Consider the following 22,938-nt stretch of genomic DNA (forward strand, 5'->3'; position numbering starts at 1 on the left):
GGCAAACATTAAATGCATTAATAAGTATTGGCCCAACTCCCTGTAGATACAAAAATAAGATTCCTATCTCTATATGCCAAAAGCTCTTGAAGACATTTTCTTTTTTGAATATTTGTCCTTCCAATATATTGCACTGTTATACAAACTTTGTGTATAGTCTAACAAATGAAAGTAAGTTATAGTTATAATTATGGTCATTGTACACAGGTGCAGCCAGGGTTCGACCCTCTCAGGGGGATGAGGGGAGCCACGCCAGCCCGCTATGCACCAGTGGGTCCAAGAAACTAGCCTGGCAGTCCTCGCGGCAATCGCCTGCCCTGCGGGGCAAGGGGCTCAGGCCCTTGGGCAAGGCTGCGCAACAACAACAGTTTAAGGCCCGACCCTAGGTCAGGGCGGGGCAGCAAACTCTGGCTTCGGCCTCAGCAGGCCAGGGAGAGGGGGAGTCTGCCACCCCAGAATGGGTGGCAGGGGGGGCGCAGGCCCTCCCACTCCACTGCGTCCCAGCCCAGGGCCCTAGCAGCAGCTAATGATCCACTGCTCAGTCAGTGGGGGTCCTGGCTGCAACACACTGACATAGGCTCCGGGAAGGCTGCAGCCAGACTGCAGTCAGCTGCCCCCGGGCTACTTCTGGGGACCTACCTGGGTCCAGATGTCGGCCTCTGCAGGGTCCACAAGCATGGGCTCATCGCAGCCGGGGCTGGGTGGTAGGTCCAGGAACTCCTCTGGGTAGTCGGGCCAGGGCAGCTCCAGGGGCTCCTTGAGTAGCAGGTGCGGGGAAGCTCCGGGGGATCCTCCAGGTAGAGGGCGCAGGGGAGCTCAGGCCAGTCGGGGTGACCGGCCTGGGCCGCAGGAGTTTCCCAGTCTTGAGCTCCCTGCAGGACGTCTGCTCTCTCCGGCTGCTGGGGCCTGACTGAGCTCTGGCCTTTATAGTTCTGGGGCGGCGACTGACCCTTTGAGGGGCAGGCTCAGAGCTCCTTAGCCCCGCCCACTCTGGCCTCCGGCTGGGCTCTTCCTCCTCTGGGCTGGAGGGGAGCCACACTGCCTCACTACAGTCATGAACTGGTACAGCACTAGCCAAGCACATTTTGGTTCTAGGTCCCAGTACATAATAGCTCCCATTGGCTGGGAACGGTGAACTGCAGCCACTGGGAGCTGTGGGCGGCCATGCCTGCAGATGGTCAATGTAAACCAACTGTCCTGCGGCCCACCAATGGATTACCTTGACAGGCCACAGGTTGCCCACCACTAGTCCATACATTCATTAAAACTCTAGGTGAAAACCTGGCCCCACTGAAGTCAACATACGTTTTACCATTGAATTCACTGGGGTCAGGATTTCACCCGTAATATTTTATACGTTGCTGCCACATTCATTGTCTCAACTGGCTAAAGTGATTGGATCCTGTTTCTGACTATTTATAGTATCTGCTTTCCCTACACAGAATAAAATAGACAAGCAGTATTCCAAAGATATATCATTGTTGCTACAGTAGCAACTCTATGATGACCATCAGATGAATATTATGTCTTTATAATGATTAAATATTTATGATAAAGGCTGCATGTCTGTCACGGAAGTCATGGATTCTGTGACTTTCTGCAACCTCTGTGACTTCCACAGCTGCAGCAGCCAGTGTGGCTGACCCATGGCCACCCAAGCAGCTGACCTCAGGGCCAACTGCTCAGGTGGCCCCAGGGACATCTGCATCAGCCACTGCTGGAGTGGCCCTGCAGCCAGCCACACGGGTCGTTGCTGGAGTGGTCCTGAGGACAGTTGCATCAGTGCTGCTTGGGCAGCCCCGGGCAGCTGGTCCCAGAGACCATGCAAGCAGCTGCAGGTGCAGCAGGCCTTGGGGACTGCCTGAGCAGTGGTCCCGGGGGCAGCTGGAGCAGTGGCTGGTGAGGCTGGCTCCAGGGCCCCCCAGAGCTGCAGCACCCCGGGGGCCCCCCTTAGCTGTGGCGCTCCTGAGGCAGCTAATATTTAGTCAATGTTATTTATATAAAGGTCATGGGCAGGTCACGTGCCCATGAATTTTTGTTTACTGCCCATGATCTGTCCATGACTTTTATTAAAAATGCCAATGACTAAATCATAGCCTTATTTAACCCAACTCACAATTTTTTTATTATACATGGGGAACAAATATTTGATAACGGATTCTTCCATCTAGCATATGATGGTATAATATGATCCAATGGTTGGAAAGCGAAGCTAGACATATTGTTTGGAAATACATTGGAACAAAATACAAAGCATTGTGGTGGATTCTCCATCACTGGCATTTTTTAAATCAAGAACGGATGTTTTTCTAAAAGATAAGGCCTAGAAATTATTTTGGAGGTGTTCTATGAACTTTGTTATACAGATGGTCAGACTAGATGATCACAATGGCCCCTTCTTTGAATCCATAGGAAGGTATCTCATGAATAACTGACTGATTAAAGTTTATATACTATTTTTCTCCCTAATCAGCCAAATTTAGTTCACAGGAGATGGAAAGTTAAGTTTCAGCATATGAAGTGATGAATGATACAAAACAACCATAACTTTTAAATATATTTATTTTTCCTTTTTATAGTGACTATTTCTCATTATGAAAACAATGTAATAATCCAACCTCTTTATTATTTTATTAAATTCCAACAGTTTATGAGAACTGCTTACCCAAGAAATTCTTAGATTCTTAGCCAAGAATTTTAGTTTCAAAATAATACATGAGTGAACTCCAGGCCTCACTGAAGTCAATGACTTAACTTCCAATGACTTCTACCTGGCTAGAAATTCACCAGTGAGTTTCTAGGGTGAGCAATACTTCTGAAAATGGGCATAAAGCTACATTCTCAATTCTTAAGAATTACAATAAATAGTTGATGGCTAAGAAAATGGAGAGCACTTTTGGTATCGGATACACAGGACCATGTGCATCCATAGACTAATTATATATATGAATTATTTCCTTACAATCAATGTTATATCCTTTTCAATGGGAGCATGTTTCTTCTTGACTCCAAATGATTTGAGACTTAGATTCAGCAAGTGTGTCCAACCTTAATATTCCTTTAAAACAATCGTTAAATTTAGTTAGTTTAAATAAAAAATATTGAACATGACCATTTCAGCCCATGAAACAAAGGGTAAAACCAAAACAGAAGGTGCACTGGTCCACTTTAAAAACAGAATACATTCACAGAATCCTCATAAAATAATACAGTAAGAGCAATTTCTCCTCTGATTGGTTGTAAAAAGTTAAAAATTGATTTAAAGAATAAGCCTTCAGTGAACAGCAGAGTTTTTACATATTTTTAACAGAAGTCTGAACCACCCTCCATACTTGGCCCCTTCTATCCAATCACAATATTTAAAATGTATATATGATATTAAAAAAAGCAAAATGCCATAGATTTAAGGAATGTAACATTATACTATGATTTAGGCCACAGGTTTTTTAAAAGTACAAATTAAAAGACTACATTCATTATGTTGCTCAGTGGGTTCAAATTTATGCAGATTTCAGTCACTGAGTAATGCCTAATGAAACTGCTAATAAGATAAAAGCAAAAGTTTTCACAAAAAATAACTTTTGGATATAGTTGGTCCAATTCAATCAAGTTAAATTTTAAAAATCAAATTAGTTTTCAGCAGCATATTGGACAGAAGTAAATAATTGTCAAATTAATAATCTGATATTTGCCAATGTCTGAAAATGTTTTGCTGTAATATTTCTATGCATTTTCTACTAAATTTGCTAAGAAACCAAGTTGGCTGAAACATTACTGATAAAATATATTTTTCTATATAATATTTATTCAGTCTGTCCAATGCCAAAAAAATATAATTCAATGATAGGAAGCCAACTTCAATTCTCACTGTGAAATCAGGTACATAGAATCCATCAGATGTTCAATTCCATTTGCATGAACAGTCTGTAGGCTCTTGGATGACATACATCACTTCAGTGCCATTTCCTGAGCAGTATAGTGGCACAGTCAAGTTCTGTACTCCATTTTCACAACAACATTTACAGAATTTTAAATGGCTATCGATATTGACATTAAAAATTGTAGCTGAGGGACATTTCCCTTCACAGGAAGCCACATTTATCTATTAGTGACAGAGAAAGAGAAATTATCAAACAAGTTTCATTAACAAGATGAAACAAAACATCTCAAAATTAACTGTAATCAGAATCTGTTTTTATATTTAAAAATATCCAAGTTTTTGTAAAAGATTCTGATACGTAATAATTATTTTCCCTATTAAAAATCATTTGAAAGTTATCACATACAAAACTATGTTAAATGGTTATGTCAATTCTAAGTTGAGGTGAGTCTCTTTGTTCTTGCCTTTTCTTTTTTAAATGAAGCCAGCTTCTAAATGATGAATTTTTTTGTACTTGTGACCACATATGTTGGCTGAGCCTGAACAAAATTTGGTACTTTATTCTAAAGCTGTTTACCACTAACTTTTACCTTATACTACCTTCTTCTCCAAGCAATCCACTCCCTGCTCCTGGCCTAGCACTGTTGTGGAAGAGCATCTAGGCTTTTGAAGGTAATGAGCCAGATACAGAGATAATGTATAAAGGATGACAAGTTATATCCAGGTAGATCTATATGGTACTCCTTAATTAAGGCCTGATCCAAAGCCCACTGAAGTCAATGGAAAGATTCCATTGAGCTCTGGATAGTAGGCCCTTAAATAGGGATATTATTCCTGTAAGAGCAAAACCCTACCCCATACAGAGCTTCCTATAACCTAAGAAGAGAATCTTCAGATCTTCTTTCCGTTCTCTGGTTCCGATAAGCTGTTTAAGCTCAAAAACTTGTCCAGCCATCACTAAATCCTAAAATAGATGGATATATTTATAACGTTTAAACTGTGCAGCTAAAGCTGTGTCCTTTACTGTTGGTGGATTAATCTAAGCAAACTGTGGAAAAGTCAATCTTAAGTATTCCTCTGTGGGATCAAAAGCAGAAGCACACTATTCTCCTTCCTCTTTCAACATGGCTGGCAGCTAGAGTACTGTCATTAGCCACACTATCACTCTGATAGATATGTGTGAAAGTATTAGAGCAGAGGTTAGGTCAGCAAGGAACAAGGTGGGTGGGGTAGTGCAGATTGCATAAAAGAACTTGTGCCACAGAATCCTATCTCTATCTTTTGTATTGTTTGTTTGGGACCTAAGCTGTGGCTATGTCTACACTTATGGCAGCATATACAGTACATACACTGCACACTCCTCTGGCATGGGTATAAATAGCAATGGAGACTGTGAAACTCTACCTAAGCAAGTAAAGACACTCTAGAACCTTAGGGTGTATATCCAACATAGCTCTCTACACACCCAAGCAGTGCATCCCACATCTACGCTATTTTTAGCAGTGTACTGTCCCACTGTCTCCCAGCTGCTGGAGCCTTTCCCCAATGTCTTTCCCTGGCAGAATCTTTCTCTGCCGCATGTAACTATACATCGCCAGCGTGGACACAGCCTACTTTTCACCTCAGCATGTTGCTACACATAATCTATACACCATTCCAAGTGTAGACAAGGCCTATATTACCATGGGTGTTATCCTGACCCTACTAACTTCAATGGGACCAGGATTTCATCCAATACTTACAGCATATAAACAGTTTTCTGATATGCTATTGTGCTGGGGCAGATTAGAATGCTGATACAGTTGTAGAATACATAGAATCATGAAATAACATCCATAGATATATTGAACATACAAATTGCCACAGTGATTCAAACTAGTAGTCTATCCAGTTCAGTATCCTGTCTCTGCCAGTTGACAGAACCAGATACTTCAGAGGATGGCATTAGAACTTTGGAATAGGCAAATGTAGAACCAATTGCCCACACATAGATTTCACCCCAAGTTTTAATAGTTAGAGATTGCCTTAAACCCTAAATCAGTTGTTCCCAAACTTGTTCTGCCGCTTGTACAGGGAAAGCCCTTGGCGGGCCTGGCCAGTTTGTGTACCTGCCGCGTCCACAGGTTCAGCTGATCACAGCTTCCAGTGGCCGCAGTTCGCTGCTCCAGGCCAATGGGAGTGTTGGGCCAGTACATTCCTCAGCCCACGCCACTTCCAGAAGCTCCCATTGGCCTGGAGCGGCAAACCACGGCCAGTGGGAGCCGCTATCGTCTGAACCTGTGGATGCGGCAGGTACACAAACTGGACCAGCCCACCAGGGGCTTTCCCTGCACAAGCGGCGGAACAAGTTTGGGAACAACTGTCCTAAATCATAGACTCACAGGGCTGGAAGGAACCTCAAGAGATCATCTAGTCCAGTCCCCTGCACTCGTGGCAGGACTAAGTATTATCTAGACCAGTGTTTCCAAACTTGGGACACCGCTTGTTTAGGGAAAGCCCTTGGCGGGTCTGGCCAGTTTGTTTACCTGCTGCGTCCGCAGGTCTGGCCGATTGCGGCTCCCACTGGCTGTGGTTCGCTGCTCCAGGCCAATGGGAGCTGCTGGAAGCAGCGCAGGCCGAGGGACATACTGGCTGCTGCTTCTAGCAGCTCCCATTGGCCTGAAGCAGCAAACCGCGGCCAGTGGGAGCCGTGATTGGCTGGACCTGCGGATGCAGCAGGTAGACAAATGAGCCTGGCCCAACAGGGGCTCTCTCTAAACAAGCAGCATCCCAAGTTTGGGAAACACTGATCTAGACCATTCCTGACAGGTGTTTGTCTAACCTGCTCTTAAAAATATCCAATCATGGAGATTCCACAACCTCCATAGGCAACTTATTCCAGCATAAGCTTTAATATCCCTTCCAAAATTTTGTCTTGAATTATAACTCTGTATCTTCTTGATATCCATATAAATGTCTAATCCCTTTTTGAATCTTGTTAAATTCTTGGCTTCAACAACTTCTTGTGGCAATGAGTTCCATAGCTTAATTACACAATGTGTGAAAAAGTATTTCTTTTATTGGTTGTGAATATGCCGCTTTTTCATTTTATTGAAAGTCCCCTAGTTCTTGTATTATGAGGCAGGGAGAACAGTTGCTGCCAATCCACCTTCTCTACACCATTCATTATTGTATATATATCTATCATGTCTGTTTTATTTGTCTTCTTTCTAATGTACACAATTCCATTCTTTTCAGTCTCTCTCCATCTGCAACTTTTTCTATGATCTCGAATATTCTTGTCCCTGTTCTCTGAACCACCTCCAGTTTTGCAATACAATTTTTGAGATGGGACAATCTGTACTGTACACAATATTCCAGGATAGGTCACATCATTGATTTAAAGACATATTTTGGGGATTATTCTCCCTCTCATTCCTTATGCATCCTAACATCTTGTTAGCTTTTTTTGATTGCAACTGTGCATTGAGCAAAGGTTTGCAATGAGCTATTTTGGATTGATACAGTCAATTTAGAACCTTGTAAGAGTAGCTTAAATTTTTCTTCTCAATGTGTATTACTTTTATATTTGCCTACATTAAATTTCATTTGCCATCTTGTTGCCTGTTTACATAATTTGTTTAGATCTCTCTGACGTTCTCAGTCTTCTCTGGTCCTGACTAACCTAAATAACTTTGTCAGCTGCAAACTTTGCTACACCCTTATTCACACTCCTTTCCAGATCATTACAAATATATTAAACACCACAGGACCAGGTATGGAAGTGTGGGACACCTGCTGCTAACCTTTTTCAATGATGAAAATTGACCACTTAAATCTACTCTTTGCATTCTAGGTAATAGCTAACTTTTGAACCAGAACAATACTTTGCTTCTCACCCCATAACTATTTAGTTTATTAACAGCCTCTTGTGTGGGACCTTGTCAAAGGCCTTTGGAAGGCTAAATAAATTATGTCAACTGGTTCTCCTTTTTCCACTATATTACTGACACATTCACACATGCACATAACAGGTTTTATAGCTGAGACGGAGACCTCACCAAAGCAGAGAGGTATGATGTCTTATTAAATGATCTCCATCAATGTATGATATAGAGAGACTTATCATGTGGAAGCGAGAAGAACATTTATGTCAGAAAGCTCTTTAAGGAGGAATGTGTTTCCATAAGTGGAAGCATTTATACTCCCATTTTTGAGTAACTCCTCTTTAGGGATGTTATTTCATGATGGAGAGGTCAGTGCCTTTGTCAGTGATAAGCAATTATATTGTGTACTTTTCATTTAGAGTCAGATGCTATTCCAAATAGAAGGGCTCAGCATTTCTGCCATGTGTGGGCAAAAGTAATTAAATTTTACCCACACTTATGTGTAGAATAACATTTCCAGGGTGAGAGGTCTGCTTGATGAGAGGATAACAGCATTTTTTGTTGTATATTGATGTCTGCAATCCTCTTTTTCATACTTGTTTTATTAGTATGACTCATACTCATAACGAAACACAAAGACAACAGTTTTCTATACTTACAGGCCTCTGACTTATACAGTCACTTTTTCTTATAGTTGTTCTGACTGTCACTTTCTGGCAAATCCTTTCTTCCTTTCTACCTGATAAAATACAGAAAATGTTTACTCATTAAATAGACATTGTGCTCTGTTTTTTCATTCTTTAAAATGTGAAAGGAGAATTCCAATAATTGTAATAATTGAATTCTTACATTTTAAATTAATAATACGGTAAAATATTATTTCCATAGCTTAATCATTAGACATTGACAAACCAGTAATATACTAATAAACATTTCCTGGAAACAAATACTATAGTGTCTAATTATCATATATGAACACATTAATGAGCATAGTCTTTTGAAGATTGAACCCACATAGCAAAGGCAAACCCAGTGAATAGAAAAGGGCAAAATGCTGTATTTCAAACACTATCAATTCTAAGTCTGAATTTATGAAAATAACAGACACTAACTTGAAATTAGTGTTAATTATATTTATTTAAAAGGCATATTTTAAATAATTATATCCTTGCTCTTGCTCCTTAGAACACTTCTGGAACTGGCTATCATTAGAAGGTAAACCAGCTTTAAATATCCAGCACACAGACTAAGGTCCGGGTTTACTAACTGTGGGAGAGTCTGACAGGGCTTTGGGAAGACTTAGTAGGATAGATGCACATTTCCTCCACGTATGTGTGGTATTTTGTACTAAATACTACTCCTATGGCTGGAGCTGTTTGGGGATAGCAAATGTGCATAGAGGTTTATGAAAAGATTACATTTTTCTACAGTTCTGGATTTTTGTGGATTGTTCTTCGAGCCTTTGGAAAATATCCAAATATTAAGAAGGATACTTGTGACACAAAACAACTAATACCATGATACCGAAACAAATACAAAGGTTACACAAAACCCCCACACCATAGGACACAAAACAAGTTGTGCTAGATGTATGTATTATACAATATACTTTTACTACACCAATTTCACAACCAAATCAGAAGTCACTGTATAACTGTGTTGCCACATAATTATTTTGTATCTTCAGCATCTAAATTAAGTGGGACTAACCAACGAAGTCCCTCTTCACTTTCAACACATCCCATTCCTGCTCCACAGGAAGGGCGGAACATATGTTTTGTAAAATCTGCAAGTTCTGAGCAATCCAGTGACGCATGTGGAGTAGCCATAGAGCCGGTGGGTATTCCATGTCAGGAATAAAGCACAAATCTTCTGGCTTCAGGGATAGATGCCATGCTATCCTCTGACAAATGCTATGCATAATCAAGATCAGGTCGGTTGGTATACTAAACACTGTACTCTCTTACCAGAATTGTTGTGCAAGGGTTCATCTAAACAGTGATTTAGTGCTCAGCAGGCAAGGGGTGTAAATCTACAGTGCGTCACCCATTGTGCACTAAGTAGCCATGTAGACTGTGCTACTGCATACTAAAAGTTACATAGTGCACTTTGATCTACTACCGACAGCATGTTCCAACAATTAATGGGCTTAATCCTGAGATGCACTGAACAATAGGATCCTACAGAGGATCTCTGCTCTATGGAAGATTCCAGGAGTATCAGCACCTCTCAGGATCAGGCTCAATACCAGTATGGTATTGGTTATATTACATTGATAGTCAAGTATAAATATATCCCTACAAACAATTATGTTATATAAAAAAAGCCTTTGTTATACAAAAAAGAAAATACATTAAAAATAATAATACCTGGTTCACAATTTATACTATCAGTAGAGACTACAGGACTAATGGCAAAGGGTAATACACCCAATCCAGAACCTGGCAGAATTATTAGGAATATAAGTTTCTTGTAAAATAAAAACATTTTTACACAAATGACATTTCATTAATTCTTACACTGCCAACTGCAATTTTAATTTTGGTAAAAATGTAATGAACTTCCCTATTTGCCTTCCAAATTTAGAAATTCTGCAGTTGCTGACAATCTCACTGATAACACCCTAGACTTAGTACTTTCCTGGTTAAGACAAAACTTCAACAGTGTTTCTATGCATACCCCACTTTTGCAATGGGTATCTCATAACTATGGCAAGGTAAGAATTAAGTATATGAACTCACTTTGCATGCACTTAATCAAGCTCTTTTCAAAAGGATTACTTGTTCCCATTACATCCCCCAGGTGTTGCAAGCTCTATTTTTAATTTGTCTTTTTAACTGCTTTACCCCAGGGCACATGCTTTTAGTTTGAAAACACAAAAAAAAATAAAAACAATAAAATAGCATGTAATTGTATGTATTGTATTTTTGTTCTTAGCAGCCACCTCAGCAAATATTTCTGAAGTATAACAACGCCTTTCCTGAGGCCACAGAATATTGTGAAAGCTAAATCTTTCCTGATTAGTGCAAAAGGCAGAAAATATTTGTAGCCATTAATACTTTAGTCTCATTCTCTAAATGAAACCCACTCAACTTGTATGGCTTCAGCGAAATATTTTGCAACTTTACTCCAACCAGTAAAAGAATAACTCCTTTTGAAAGACACTAGCACAATTCTTGTGCAAGGTTTTTTTATTATTATTATTATTATTATTATTATCTTTCATTCTGAAAAAAGTACTCTATTAAGCTACAATCATTTCTGGCTTCTTTGCTGTGTTTATGAATGAACAACATTCCATCCACATTGCTAAAAATTGATTTTCAGGGCCTTGTATGCCATGGATGCTAAATATAATTTTATTTGATAAATATGAATAGATAAATATATGCCTTTATGCAGCCACTCTTTTAAGAGAGACACAGGTATACATATGCAGCTATCATATTGTACTTTTGAATGTCAAGTATGACACAGTGCAATATGAAACTATATTTATGTGTTCTTCTGCAATATTATTGATAACAGCTTGGTTTAAAAAATGAAATTCAGGATTTCAAAGGAATTTCATGCCCAAAAATTTTAATTCTGAAGAAAAAAATTGTGCTTTCCAAGCAGCTCTATTTTTGACATTTATTATTAACTATTAATACAGAATCAAGGGTTTTATTTTATGTCGTTTAGAATTCACAGCCTAAATAACAGAGCTTTTTGTAGTTCAAAACTACAGACAGAGGACCAGATTCTGTTCTCAGTCTGTTTTTACACTGGAATCAAAAGAAATCAGAATCTGTCACATAACCTACACCATAATTAAGAACTTGTATGTTTTAAACATACTCATTCATAGAATGTGAATATATAACTAGACAGCACAAGTGTGCATGTGATCTAGATTTATGCCTTTTATCACCATCAATAATTCTTTGCTCTACACCCTGCAATGTTTTTACATTTTGGATTTAAATGCATTTTCCAAAATGGAAAGGGTTAATTTTTTAATTTAAAAAATACTGTATTCCAGCACTCTGACCCTAGAAAACATACAAGAACAAAACAGAACAAACCCATAATTATACAATTTGTTTCAAAATATGATCAAAATAGGAATCAATTTTAGAAAATTTGTTCTGAGCTTTTATAGAGAACACTATAAATATGTATATGTATAGTTTTGGAGTAATCTTAACAACAAACAAATCTTTTCATTATTTAAATTGAGATTACTTTTCATCTTCCTCAGGCTGTCTTTGGAGAGATTTGGTTATACTCCAGAAGGATAAGGTTAAATATCACCATATCAGCAGCCACATGAAGCAAGGCTTTTCAATAAACAGTTGTTAAAGAACTATAACAATTTTGTTTGATTTGGGGACTGCATGCTTTTTCCTTTCTTATGTCCCAGCAACTGAGTTAAAAAATATTGCTCTCCAAAACCAAAGCCAAACTAGCATGTATTGCAGCAGCTTTCTTCACTTACACGTCTTGCAGCAGCCATCATTATAAGTCTGTACAGTGCCTCCATTCTAGGAAAAGAAAAGGGGAATATATCAAAAAAGACTGTGCCCAATGGAATGCCCTGCTGTATCCAATTACATTTAGAACATAATGGTCCAAATCTTCAGTTGGTGTAAATTGGTGCACCATCACTGATGTCAATGAAGTTACAAAAATTCACACCAGCAAAGGATCTGGGTCAAAATCTCCAATCTGTTTTAAAATAGAATATTTGAAAATGAATTTGCCATTATGATTGAGCTTATCTGAGCTGGTCTCTTTTGAATCAAGAGAGCAGTCATCTTCTATAGCCATTACCATTCATTCTCCCACTGATGGCTCAGTTAACATTGGGAGTTACTTAGACATTTTAAAAATTCTATATTTGAGTAAGAGGTAAATTTGTTGAAGATTTAAAAGGGTTTATATTGCTCATGTACCACAGAAATGAACCAGTGAAAATACCAATTAGGTAGCTATTTACAACTGAATACCTATAATTTTGCATCATGTAATATATTTTCAGAGCTCTAATTCATCTCTTCATTCTAGTTTTTTGGTTTTCCTTTCACATTCTATAATTAATCTTTGTTACGATTTTCTTCTCAAATGTATTGTAGGTAGGACTGAAGCAGGAATGCAGAAAACATATAGAAATGAGGAGATATTCCTTTTTAAATTAAAAAAAGAAAGGATTTCTCTCATGCAGAACTGACATAATAAACAAGAGAAACTGTCCACACTTTTAATACATTTACAGAAATTGCAGGTAAAGCAGGAGAGTGGATGGGATAGCAGTCTTGTACTAACAGGGTACAAAAGATTTTTTTTTAACTCATAGTATTGGTTTTCTATTATTATAGAGAAATCACTGATTATGTTGATCAATTTTTCAAAAACAAGCACTTAAAGTTTGCTTCCTAAATCCAAATTAGCTCCTAAATTAATCTAACCTGATTTTCAAAACTGCTGAGCAGCCTCAACTCTCACCTGAAATCAATGCTTAGCATTTCTGAAAATCAGGTCGAACTGATTCAGAAGGATAATTTTAGGAACACATTCTGGAAAATCTTGGCCATTATTATTATTATTATTTATTATTATTGCAAGAGCCTAATAGAATGTGATAAAAAAGCTCCAGAAATAAGAAAAAGTTTTCAACAGCGTCAACCTTACTTTAATGATAAGGTGCTTTATTTGGGATAGGCAGAAGAATGGCTCTGTGCCCTTTCTAAATAGCATGCAACAGATTTATAGATCTTGTTCAGAATTTGAAATCGGTACTCAGGACAGATACTGCAATGTATTTTTAGAAGCATTGTTTGAACAGCCACAAGTGCAAAATGTAGAATGTACAAAAACCAGAATAATTAATTAGGATATAAGCTAGACACATATATTCCCTAAACAACAACAACACAAAAGTGTGTGTGTGAAGTATCTAAGTCCTTTGAACGATAGCTATTTGGTTCATAAATGTTAATTTTTAGGTAGGTATACTAAGTAATTTGTAATCTTCAAGAACCAGAGCTATTTGTTTCACATAGAGCACAACGTCTGCAGGCCTCTTGAAGTGTTTCTAATCTCTGGTCAATTTATGGAATTTTTGAAACTCTGCTGCTGCACATTTATCTGCAAAGTTTCTAAGTGGCGTGAAACCGCTTATTTCATTTATGTGTTTATAAACTCTGTGAATTATAGGCCATATTCAGAACTCTCTGCTCAGACAAAATTGAAGGGAGTAAGAACCCTATAAGAGAGCAGCTTCATATCAATGAAACAAAATTTTAAAAGTGGACGTTGTTTGGGATTTATGATATAACCCTAAAAACAAACAGAAAAATAGTAAATAAGACCATTCATTGCTCATTTAAAGGTTGTTACTTACCAAATGTTTTTTAGATTAATCATTCTAGGGGTGTCAGACCCATAATAATTCTGAAATGAATGCCAAGCTCCAAAACAAAAGATAAGTTATTACGATTTACATCACAAAGTACAAACCTTTGTGCATTCAGTCTCATTAAAAGGGGGGCAGACAACACTAGATCCTAGTATCATAGCACCTACAGCAGTCTTTGCACACTCATATTTGGTGCAATTGGAGACCCAGGTGCTTCCCTCCTACAAATACAAAACAAAAATACCAGAACAGACAGCAAGTTATAGGAGCACTGACACTAGAAGATTGTTTAGTTATAAAGATATTATTTCCACATGTAGCCACTAAGATAGTGGACGGGCCCTGGGCTCTATTCCTTGCCAATGCACCAGCCGGAAGGAAAAGAGCCTGCACCAGAAAAAGGGCTGGTGCAACTTACTTCCCCATGAATCAGAGTGGAAACTGAATTAAGTAAGAGTCAAAGAGTCATAGAGTTTAAGGCCAGAAGGGATCACCATATCATCTAGGCTGATGACCTGTAGATCACAGGCCACCAAACCACCTGCACATTAAACCCAGCCACCAAAATTAGACCAAAGCATTACAGTCCACAGTAAGAGAACAGGAGGGACAGAGATGCTCCAGTGCCTGAGGCTCCTGCAATGGCAGGGAATTGTTTATGTCAGATACACATAGATAATCCCAGTAAGTGATCCACACTCCATACTGCAGAGAAAAGTAAAAATACCTCAAGGTCACTCACTATCTGACCTGTGGGAAAATTTCATCCCAATCCCACATATGCCAATCAGTTGGACCTTGAGCATGTGAGCATGAGCCAGCCAGCTAAGCATGGGAGTGACAGACTGTTCAGTGCCATTTCAGAGCATTGGCCCACCCCGTCCAGTGTCCCATCTCCAACCATTTCTGATGCTTCAGAGAAAGGAGACCAAAAATAAAACAAAAAACCAAAACCCAGAATACATTGGGGAAAGGTGAAATCCCTTCCTGATTTCCTGCAGGTGACCAGGAAGCATGAGCTATAGGAACATGTGAATATTAATCTTCTTAATATTAGTAATCTTTCATTTATATCATACCCACAATCCCAAAATGCTTTACAACCTCTCCAAAAAGTATATAGTACAGAATCACTAACACCAATCAGTGGAAGGCAGCCACTATTTTGTGTTCTGAGCCTCTACCAAAAAATATAACAGTAGCCATTGACCCAATCCTCTTTTTACAACTCACATTGGCAAGTTCGCCATATATATCTGCTTAAGTGTTTAAACAAGAGCTTCCCTGACATCAATAATAATTCCAGTGTCATTTAGGGAGCCTGATTTTCAGGTGTGCTGAGCACCCACAGCTCCCACTGACTTCAGCTGAAGTTGTGGGTGCTCTGCACTCCTGAAAATGTGGTGCCAACAGCTAGCTCCACAAAGGGACTTGGGCATTGCAATGCTAACTTTTAGGCACACTGCCACTCAGTTGAAACTGCAGCCCTGAGTTAAGCATCCAGGCTCCCTATGCAATGCATGGGGAGAGTTAGATGTCAACTAATGGGATTCATAGAAGCCAGCACGCTAAGCTAAGCAGTAGGAAATGCCAAGGACGGGGTACATCTTAAGCCCCCCCCACACACACTCCTTCAAAGGTAGTCAAGTGCTTAAGTCCAGGTTGGAGGGAGGCACCTATCTAAACCTGGGATTCACAGCTGTGAACCCTCTCCTTGAGTTAGATGACTAGGCCTTTCTCATGAAAAACCAAAGAGAATGATTCCATTATAGCCAATAGCCCAGTGGTTAGGGCACTTGCATAGATGTGGGAGACATATTTGCAAACCCCTGCTGCAGAGCAGAACTTGAACTTTGAGGCCTGGTCTACACTACATGTTTAAACTGAATTTAGTAGCATTAAACAGATTTAACCCTGCACCCATCCACACAATGAAGCCCTATATATTGATATAAAGGGCTCTTAAAACCGATTTCTGTACTCCTCCCTGACGAGGAGAGTAGCGCTGAAATCGGTATTGCCATGTCAGATTAGGGTTAGTGTGGCCGCAAATTGACGGTATTGGCCTCCGGGTGGTATCCCACAGTGCACCATTGTAACCGCTCTGGAAAGCAATCTGAACTCAGATGCACTGGCCAGGTAGACAGGAAAAGCCCCGCAAACTTTTGAATTTAATTTCCTGTTTGGCCAGCGTGGAGCTCTGATCAGCACGGGTGGCAATGCAGTCCCAAATCCAAAAAGAGCTCCAGCATGGACCATACGGGAGATACTGGATCTGATCTCTGTATGGGGAGACAAATCTGTTCTATCAGAGCTCCGTTACAGAAGACAAAATGCCAAAGCATTCGAAGAAATCTCCAGGCTATGATACATAGTCCACAGCACAGTGCTGTGTGACAAGCGTAACGGAAAGCCAAAGAATCAAACGGACGCTCATGGTGGGAGGGAGGGAGGGGGTACTGAGGACTCCAGCTGTCCCATAGTCCCCACAGTCTCCGAAAAGCATTTGCATTCTTGGCTGAGCTCCCAATGCCTGAAGGGTCAAAAACATTTTCCCAGGTGTTTCAGGCTATATATCGTCAATTTACACCCTCCCCCCCCCGAAAGAAAAGGCAAAAAAATATTTCTCGCCCTTTTTCAATGTCACCCTATGTCTACTGCATGCTGCTGGTAGACGGGGTGCTGCAGTGCTGAACACCAGCATCCCCTTCTCGCTGGCAGATGGTATAATACAACTGCTATCCATCGTCATCATCAGCCCGTGAGTGCTCCTGGCTGGCCTCGGTAAAAATGGGAATGACTCCCGGTCATTCCTGGCAGATGGTAACTGTCCTCCTCATAGCAACTGGAGGCTAAGCTCTATCAGCCCCCCCCACTTTCATGTCTAAAGAAAAGATTCTGTACTGCCTGGACAATCATAGCAGCAGGAGGCTGCGCTCCTCTCCCCCCCTACACCCTTTAATCTCCTGCCTGGACTATCATAGCAGCTGGAGGCTTCCTCCCCCTCATTTTATCTCACTAAAAAGTCATTGTTTCTTATTCCTGCATTCTTTATTACTTCATCACACAAATGGGGGGACACTGCCACGGTAGCCCAGGAGGGTTGGGGGAGGAGGGAAGCAACAGGTGGGGTTGTTGCAGGGGCAACCCCTAGAATGGCATGCAGCTCATCATTTCTCAGGATCTCTGGGGCTCTGACCCGGAGCGGCTGCGCTCTCCGGTTCTCTAGTACACTTGCCCCATATTCTAGGCAGGACTGACTCTATTTTTAGACAAAACATAAAGAAGGGAATGACCCAGGGAGTCATTCCCAATTTTGCCCATGCGCCCGCGACCAACCTCAGCGAGGCCAGCCAGGAGCACCCATGACAGCAGCAGATGGTACAAAATGACTGATAACTGTCATCTCATTGCCAGTTTACAATGGCAGATGGTGCAATAGGGATGGTAACCGTCTCTGCTATCTTGCAAAGGCAAATGAATGCTGCTGTGTAGCACTGCAGTACTGCGGCTGTCAGCAGCATCCAGTACACACACGGTGACAGTGACAAAAGGCAAAACGGGTTCCATGGTTGCCATGCTATGGCGTCAGCCAGGGCAATCCAGGGAAAAAGGGCATGAAATGATTGTCTGCCGTTGCTTTCTCCGAGGAAGATTGAGTGACGACATTTATCCAGAATCACCTGCGACACTGTTTTTGCACTGGGATCTCAACCCAGAATTCCAATGGGCGGGGGAGACTGCGGGAACTATGGGATAGCTACGGGATAGCTACCCACAGTGCAATGCTCCGGAAATCAATGCTAGCCTCGGTACATAGACGCACACCGCCGAATTAATGTGCTTAGTGTGGCCGCGTGCACTCGACTTTACACAATCTGTTTTACGAAACTGGTTTATGTAAAATCAGAATAATCCCATAGTGTAGACATATCCTGAGTCCCCTATATCGGAAGTAAATGCCTTAGCCACCAAGCTATTGGGTATTATTGGGGGAGGGGCTTGCACTATCTCCTGTTCAAATTCTTCCACTTTGTATAAAACACTAAAAATTCATTGGAGGAGGCATTTGAACTTGGGTCTCCCACATCCCAGAGAAGTGGCCTAACCACTAGGCTTCAGAGTCACTCTCACTCTTTGCATTCTCAGACTGCCTACTTGGTCAAGCCCCATAGATAAGAGGCGATAAAGCCTAGTTTGAGAATCCCACCAGGGCTTAGCCACAAGCTATAGTGTCAAGCTATTCAGCAGTGGCAGAACCTACGCAGTTTTGCACATGCCCAGTGGTGATAACTTAGGCACCTAGGGGACATTACTGGAAAACGTCAGGTGCCATGGAATTTAAGTGCCTACAGCATTAGGCAGCAGTCAAGCAGGGATTCTAAGGACTCACTGATGTTTAAATGTTGGACTTATATGCCTATCTGCCAATTTAGGTGTCTAAGTTCCTTTATGGATTTAGCCCCAGGTGTTTAGTTCAACTTCTCTGCTCCCCTATATTTGCTGGCTGATGATAGACAGCCATGTGGATACAGCTATATTGAATACCACAACTGTCCACGTGGACAGACCAAAAGTAGCAATGTGAGAAATGATAATACAAGAACCAGCTAAAATATGTCAGTTAAATACTTGAAAAAAGTCATATGTGCTACTGATACTATTATTTCCTCCAACTGCCCAGAGGCACTTACCTCATGTACAGATAGTGTTCCATTTTCAGTATAGAAAGCACAAGACACATTTTGGCAGGTTCCACAACAAACATGATGACTGGAAGAAGGAATGTATATTTGATGCTGTTAAAAAAGAAAAAATGTTAAATGAACCTTTTTTTTTTTTAACATATAGGTCACTAATTATAGGTTGGTATGGGAGTTTCCTTGTCTGTGTTCTCTCTCAGTAGAGATGGTCCCAAGTCACAACGTTTGGATGTGAATCAACATCCACATTCTTCAAAGTGTTAGGCAGGGACACGACCTGGTGTTTTGATTTAGGCCCATCTCTATTTTAGAGAGGTTACGAAAATGTAGACTTTTATTTTTATGATGAACCATATGATCTTTGCCTGTTCCTCAAATCTTTTTATATTCTTAGTTAAATGAATGAAGTCCATTTTGACTATTAAAACATGACATACCAAAATGAACAAACAATATAGGAGATCTATTTTGGTGAGATACATTTACTTTTTATGCTACACATTTACAACATAAGATTGCAAGAACGAAGACAAGCGGCTGAGAAAGAAAGCTGGGAATCAAATCTAAGAGAAAATGTGTCATTTATTAAAAAAGTAAAAAAGTGACACTAGGGAATAGGAATCCCATCCCACAAGGAAAAGGGAAAGTGTCTTCATGGCACATTGTCATTTTTACTTAAATTTGTGCAAAATGTGCCCACTATAGCCTCTGGAAGTATGAATAATAATTCAAAAACATCAATATTAGAGAATTTTAATATTTACAAAAATCATCTTCTTCCACTCCCTACAAAAGAAAATACAAAAGAAATTCAGCCCACTCAGGAAACCTTCCTCAAGTAAAAGCCTAAGCAACTCAGTAAGCTTTACAATGTGCCCTGGAGGTTGGTTGTCAAAACGGCTAGAAAAGTCAAACCAAAGTGAACATCTCTCCACCGAGAATATCCTGTGTTTTGAGAGGAGATGCACAGAACTCACAGCCCATTGAGAAGGTGGACTACAGTGGTATTAAGTCACCTTTGCATCCTTCCAATCCTCAGCTACTCTGAGACCTCAGCATAATTTATGCAGTCCTGGAGGCCAGTTTAAATTATGGCTTCCTCCCAGGGACATTCTATAGTTTTCAGCACTGCCCAGACTCTCCACAGTGCTATGTGCTGTGGTCCTGTGCTCGACACAATCCTCTTGCTCCTAGCCTGCCTCCTGGCACAGCCCCTATACACCTGCGCTTATGAAGGGGTCCCTGGAAGGCAGCCTTACAAGGGAATTCTCCCTGACTGGATACTGGGCTTTTTAGGACCCCTTTACACTTTTCCAGCCCCTTCATCTGGCCTAAAGGTGTGGAGCAGGGGTGAGGATCTTACCCTTTGTTTCTAAGATAGCTAAGGCCATGTCTGCACTTACCAGGGATTGACGCTGCTGCGATCAATGCAGTGGGGGTCGATTTAGTGAAGACCCACTAATTTGACTGCAGAGTGCTCTCCGGTCGACTCTGGTACTCCACCGGAATGAGAAGATTAAGATAAATTGATGGGAGAGCGTCTCCCGTTGATGCAGCACAGTGTAAACACTGCAGGAAGTTGACCTAAGCTACATTGATTTCAGCTACGTTATTCACATAACTGGAGTAGCATAACTTAGGCTGACTTACTGCGATAGTGTAGACAAGGCCTAAGACTCAAACTTCAAAAGTTCTTCATATCGTGGCAGTATAAATTATTGACTTTTTATAGGCAATCACGGTAGATCAACATCTATAATTTCCCCAAGAAGCAAACTGATTAGCTATCTGTACACTATAGGACACATATGCTTTATTGGAGAAGCACCATTAAATAATCGAACAACCAGGGCCGGCTCCAGCTTTTTGCCGCCCCAAGTGTCAAAAAAAAAAAAAGAAAGCCACGATCGGCAGCACTTCAGCGGCTGCTCTCCTGCACTGCTTCATTCTTCAGTGGCAATTCGTCGGCCGGTCCTTCCCTCCGAGAGCGACTGAGGGACCCGCCACCGAATTGCCACCGAAGACATAGATGTGCCATTCCCTTCCATGGGCCGCCTCAAGCACCAACTTGCTGCGCTGGTGCCTGGAGCTGGCCCTGCAGACAACAATTCTCTTCCTATATAAGCTGAAGTTTCTGAGTGGTCTTCAAGAATAGCCCCATGTAGAGTGCACTGCAAAAGTCTGTCTTACTCCCAAATGACATAATGTTCAAATATGAGAAAATGTAGTCAGAGGAATGGTTTCAAATTCTTTAGCAGAGATAAGCTAGTTTCTACATTTAAGAGGTTAAATACTTCACAACTAAGGGCTGTCTATGCAGCACCACAGTCCAGACCACAGGGGTATGATTTGTAGAGCGTTGTAAGTGCCCCATATAGACCCCGCTGGCATGGACTAAAAGGTACCTAGTTCACTTTAGTGTAATCCTGGACCTTTTAGTTCATGTCAGCAGAGTCTACATGGGGCAGTTTAGAGGGCTCTGCAAATCACAGCCCCATAGTCCAGACTGCAGCACCATGTAGACAAGCCCTAAGATAAGACCCCTAACCAAAGCCCCAGATCTGAATACTCCATGAACTTTCAGAAAGCGGATAGGGATCAATATCCATATCTGAAAGTTTGCAGTTCAGGTCCATTTCTACTTATAACTTGCAAGCCATTTGCAGCCTAACTGCCAGCCAGATTCCCCAAGTGGAGAATACTGTATCAAAGTTACTACTTCTCTAGTTTCTTGTGCTATCTACACACACAGCCTGCTTAAAATATGCACATATTTCTTACCTGCTGCTTATAACTTTTTGCCATGTAACTATTATTTTTAAATAACAGACTTGCAATTTGAAAAAAACCTCTTTGTTCCTGGCAACTTCTGAACTGCAAAATGAAAAATCTGTTTATAAAACTTAAATAAAAAAACCTCACTAAAGCAAGATTTGTCATAGGCCACCACCCAACAAACATAAGGTTACTGCCATTAAGTCAAGTTCTTATTATTCCACTTGCTGGATAGATGTATTGTTAAGTATCCTCTATTCAATTTTCATAATCTGTAATTAGGATGTTTTTGTTCACAAATTACATCAGAATTGGATTTTAAAAACACTCACAGCATCACATTGTTGGGAACAGTTCACAACTGTAAAATCCATGGCATGATATCCTGTGCTGTGGTCTTTTTCTTGTAAACACTGTACTGTGTAACAAAGATTTTCATCCAAATACTGAATCATAGATTGTCCAGGATTCAGCACAGTTACTTCTTGGAATACACACACATCATCCTTTTCTAATAATAATAATAAAAAGAAGAAGTGGGTCATTAGGAAAATGTTTTCCATTAAGCAAATTATCAGAATCTCATTCAAACAACTAGGACTAGATCCTGCACTTTGTGACAATTTTGACATTTACTACTACAAGTATGGATTGACCAAAGTAAGCTCCTTGATTTCCCATCCTGGAGACAAATTCTATGTTCCCTTACATCCAGTGCAATTTCACTGATTTTGATAGAGTTCTATGGAGATGAAAATCAGTGCTGAATTTGCCCTCTGCACTTTAAATATGCCACATTTAGATGTGTATATTTAGTTGTGAGACGGCTTCCTAGGCAGGAGGCAATGTGCTCTTCCAAAGCATGTGGTGCACTGCTCAGGACATACAGGGAAATGAAAAAGTCACTGGAATGGATTTTAAGCAACAGCCTGCAACTTTATTCACTTACAACTGAAAAGGGGTGGTATACACACACCCATCTCACACATAAGCCATTTAGCTGTGTCCACTACAAGGTTACAGGGCTCCCATCATATAACCAAGAACCCAGGGTAAACCCTTCAGTCTACCTCCTAGGACTCAGATCACTTCTACGTCTTCTCATCCTCACCTCCTACTTTGCAAAAAGAGCAGAGTACCAACAGGGGGACCTTGGTCTGCAAAGACTTCAGGCCTCCCCTTCTTACAGGCACAAGGTCCACCAGGGGGACCTTGGTCTGCAAAGTCTTCAGGCCTCCCCTTCTTACAGGCATAAGGTCCACCAGCAAAAATCCCAGGTCTCATTTGCCTCTGGGACATAGTCCTTTTAGCTTT

The 22,938-nt window shown here is 40.6% G+C and overlaps 1 protein-coding gene across 1 annotated transcript in view; it reads right to left on the reverse strand.

Moving 5' to 3' along the window:
* Positions 1-2,575: 2,575 nt before the first annotated feature.
* The window catches only part of OTOGL (otogelin like), a 139,480-nt gene continuing 119,117 nt past the window's right edge, over positions 2,576-22,938 (reverse strand). Inside the window, exons 52-58 of the mRNA XM_030548635.1 lie at positions 21,957-22,135; positions 18,841-18,945; positions 14,248-14,367; positions 12,227-12,272; positions 10,116-10,187; positions 8,406-8,485; positions 2,576-4,102 (exon numbers count right to left, since the gene is read on the reverse strand). Of these exons, the coding sequence (XP_030404495.1) occupies positions 3,902-4,102; positions 8,406-8,485; positions 10,116-10,187; positions 12,227-12,272; positions 14,248-14,367; positions 18,841-18,945; positions 21,957-22,135 (803 nt within the window). The 3' untranslated portion in view covers positions 2,576-3,901. The remainder of the gene's footprint in view (positions 4,103-8,405; positions 8,486-10,115; positions 10,188-12,226; positions 12,273-14,247; positions 14,368-18,840; positions 18,946-21,956; positions 22,136-22,938) is intronic.

Source organism: Gopherus evgoodei, chromosome 1 (genome assembly GCF_007399415.2).
Source record: "Gopherus evgoodei ecotype Sinaloan lineage chromosome 1, rGopEvg1_v1.p, whole genome shotgun sequence".
NCBI classification, from domain to species: Eukaryota; Metazoa; Chordata; order Testudines; family Testudinidae; genus Gopherus; species Gopherus evgoodei.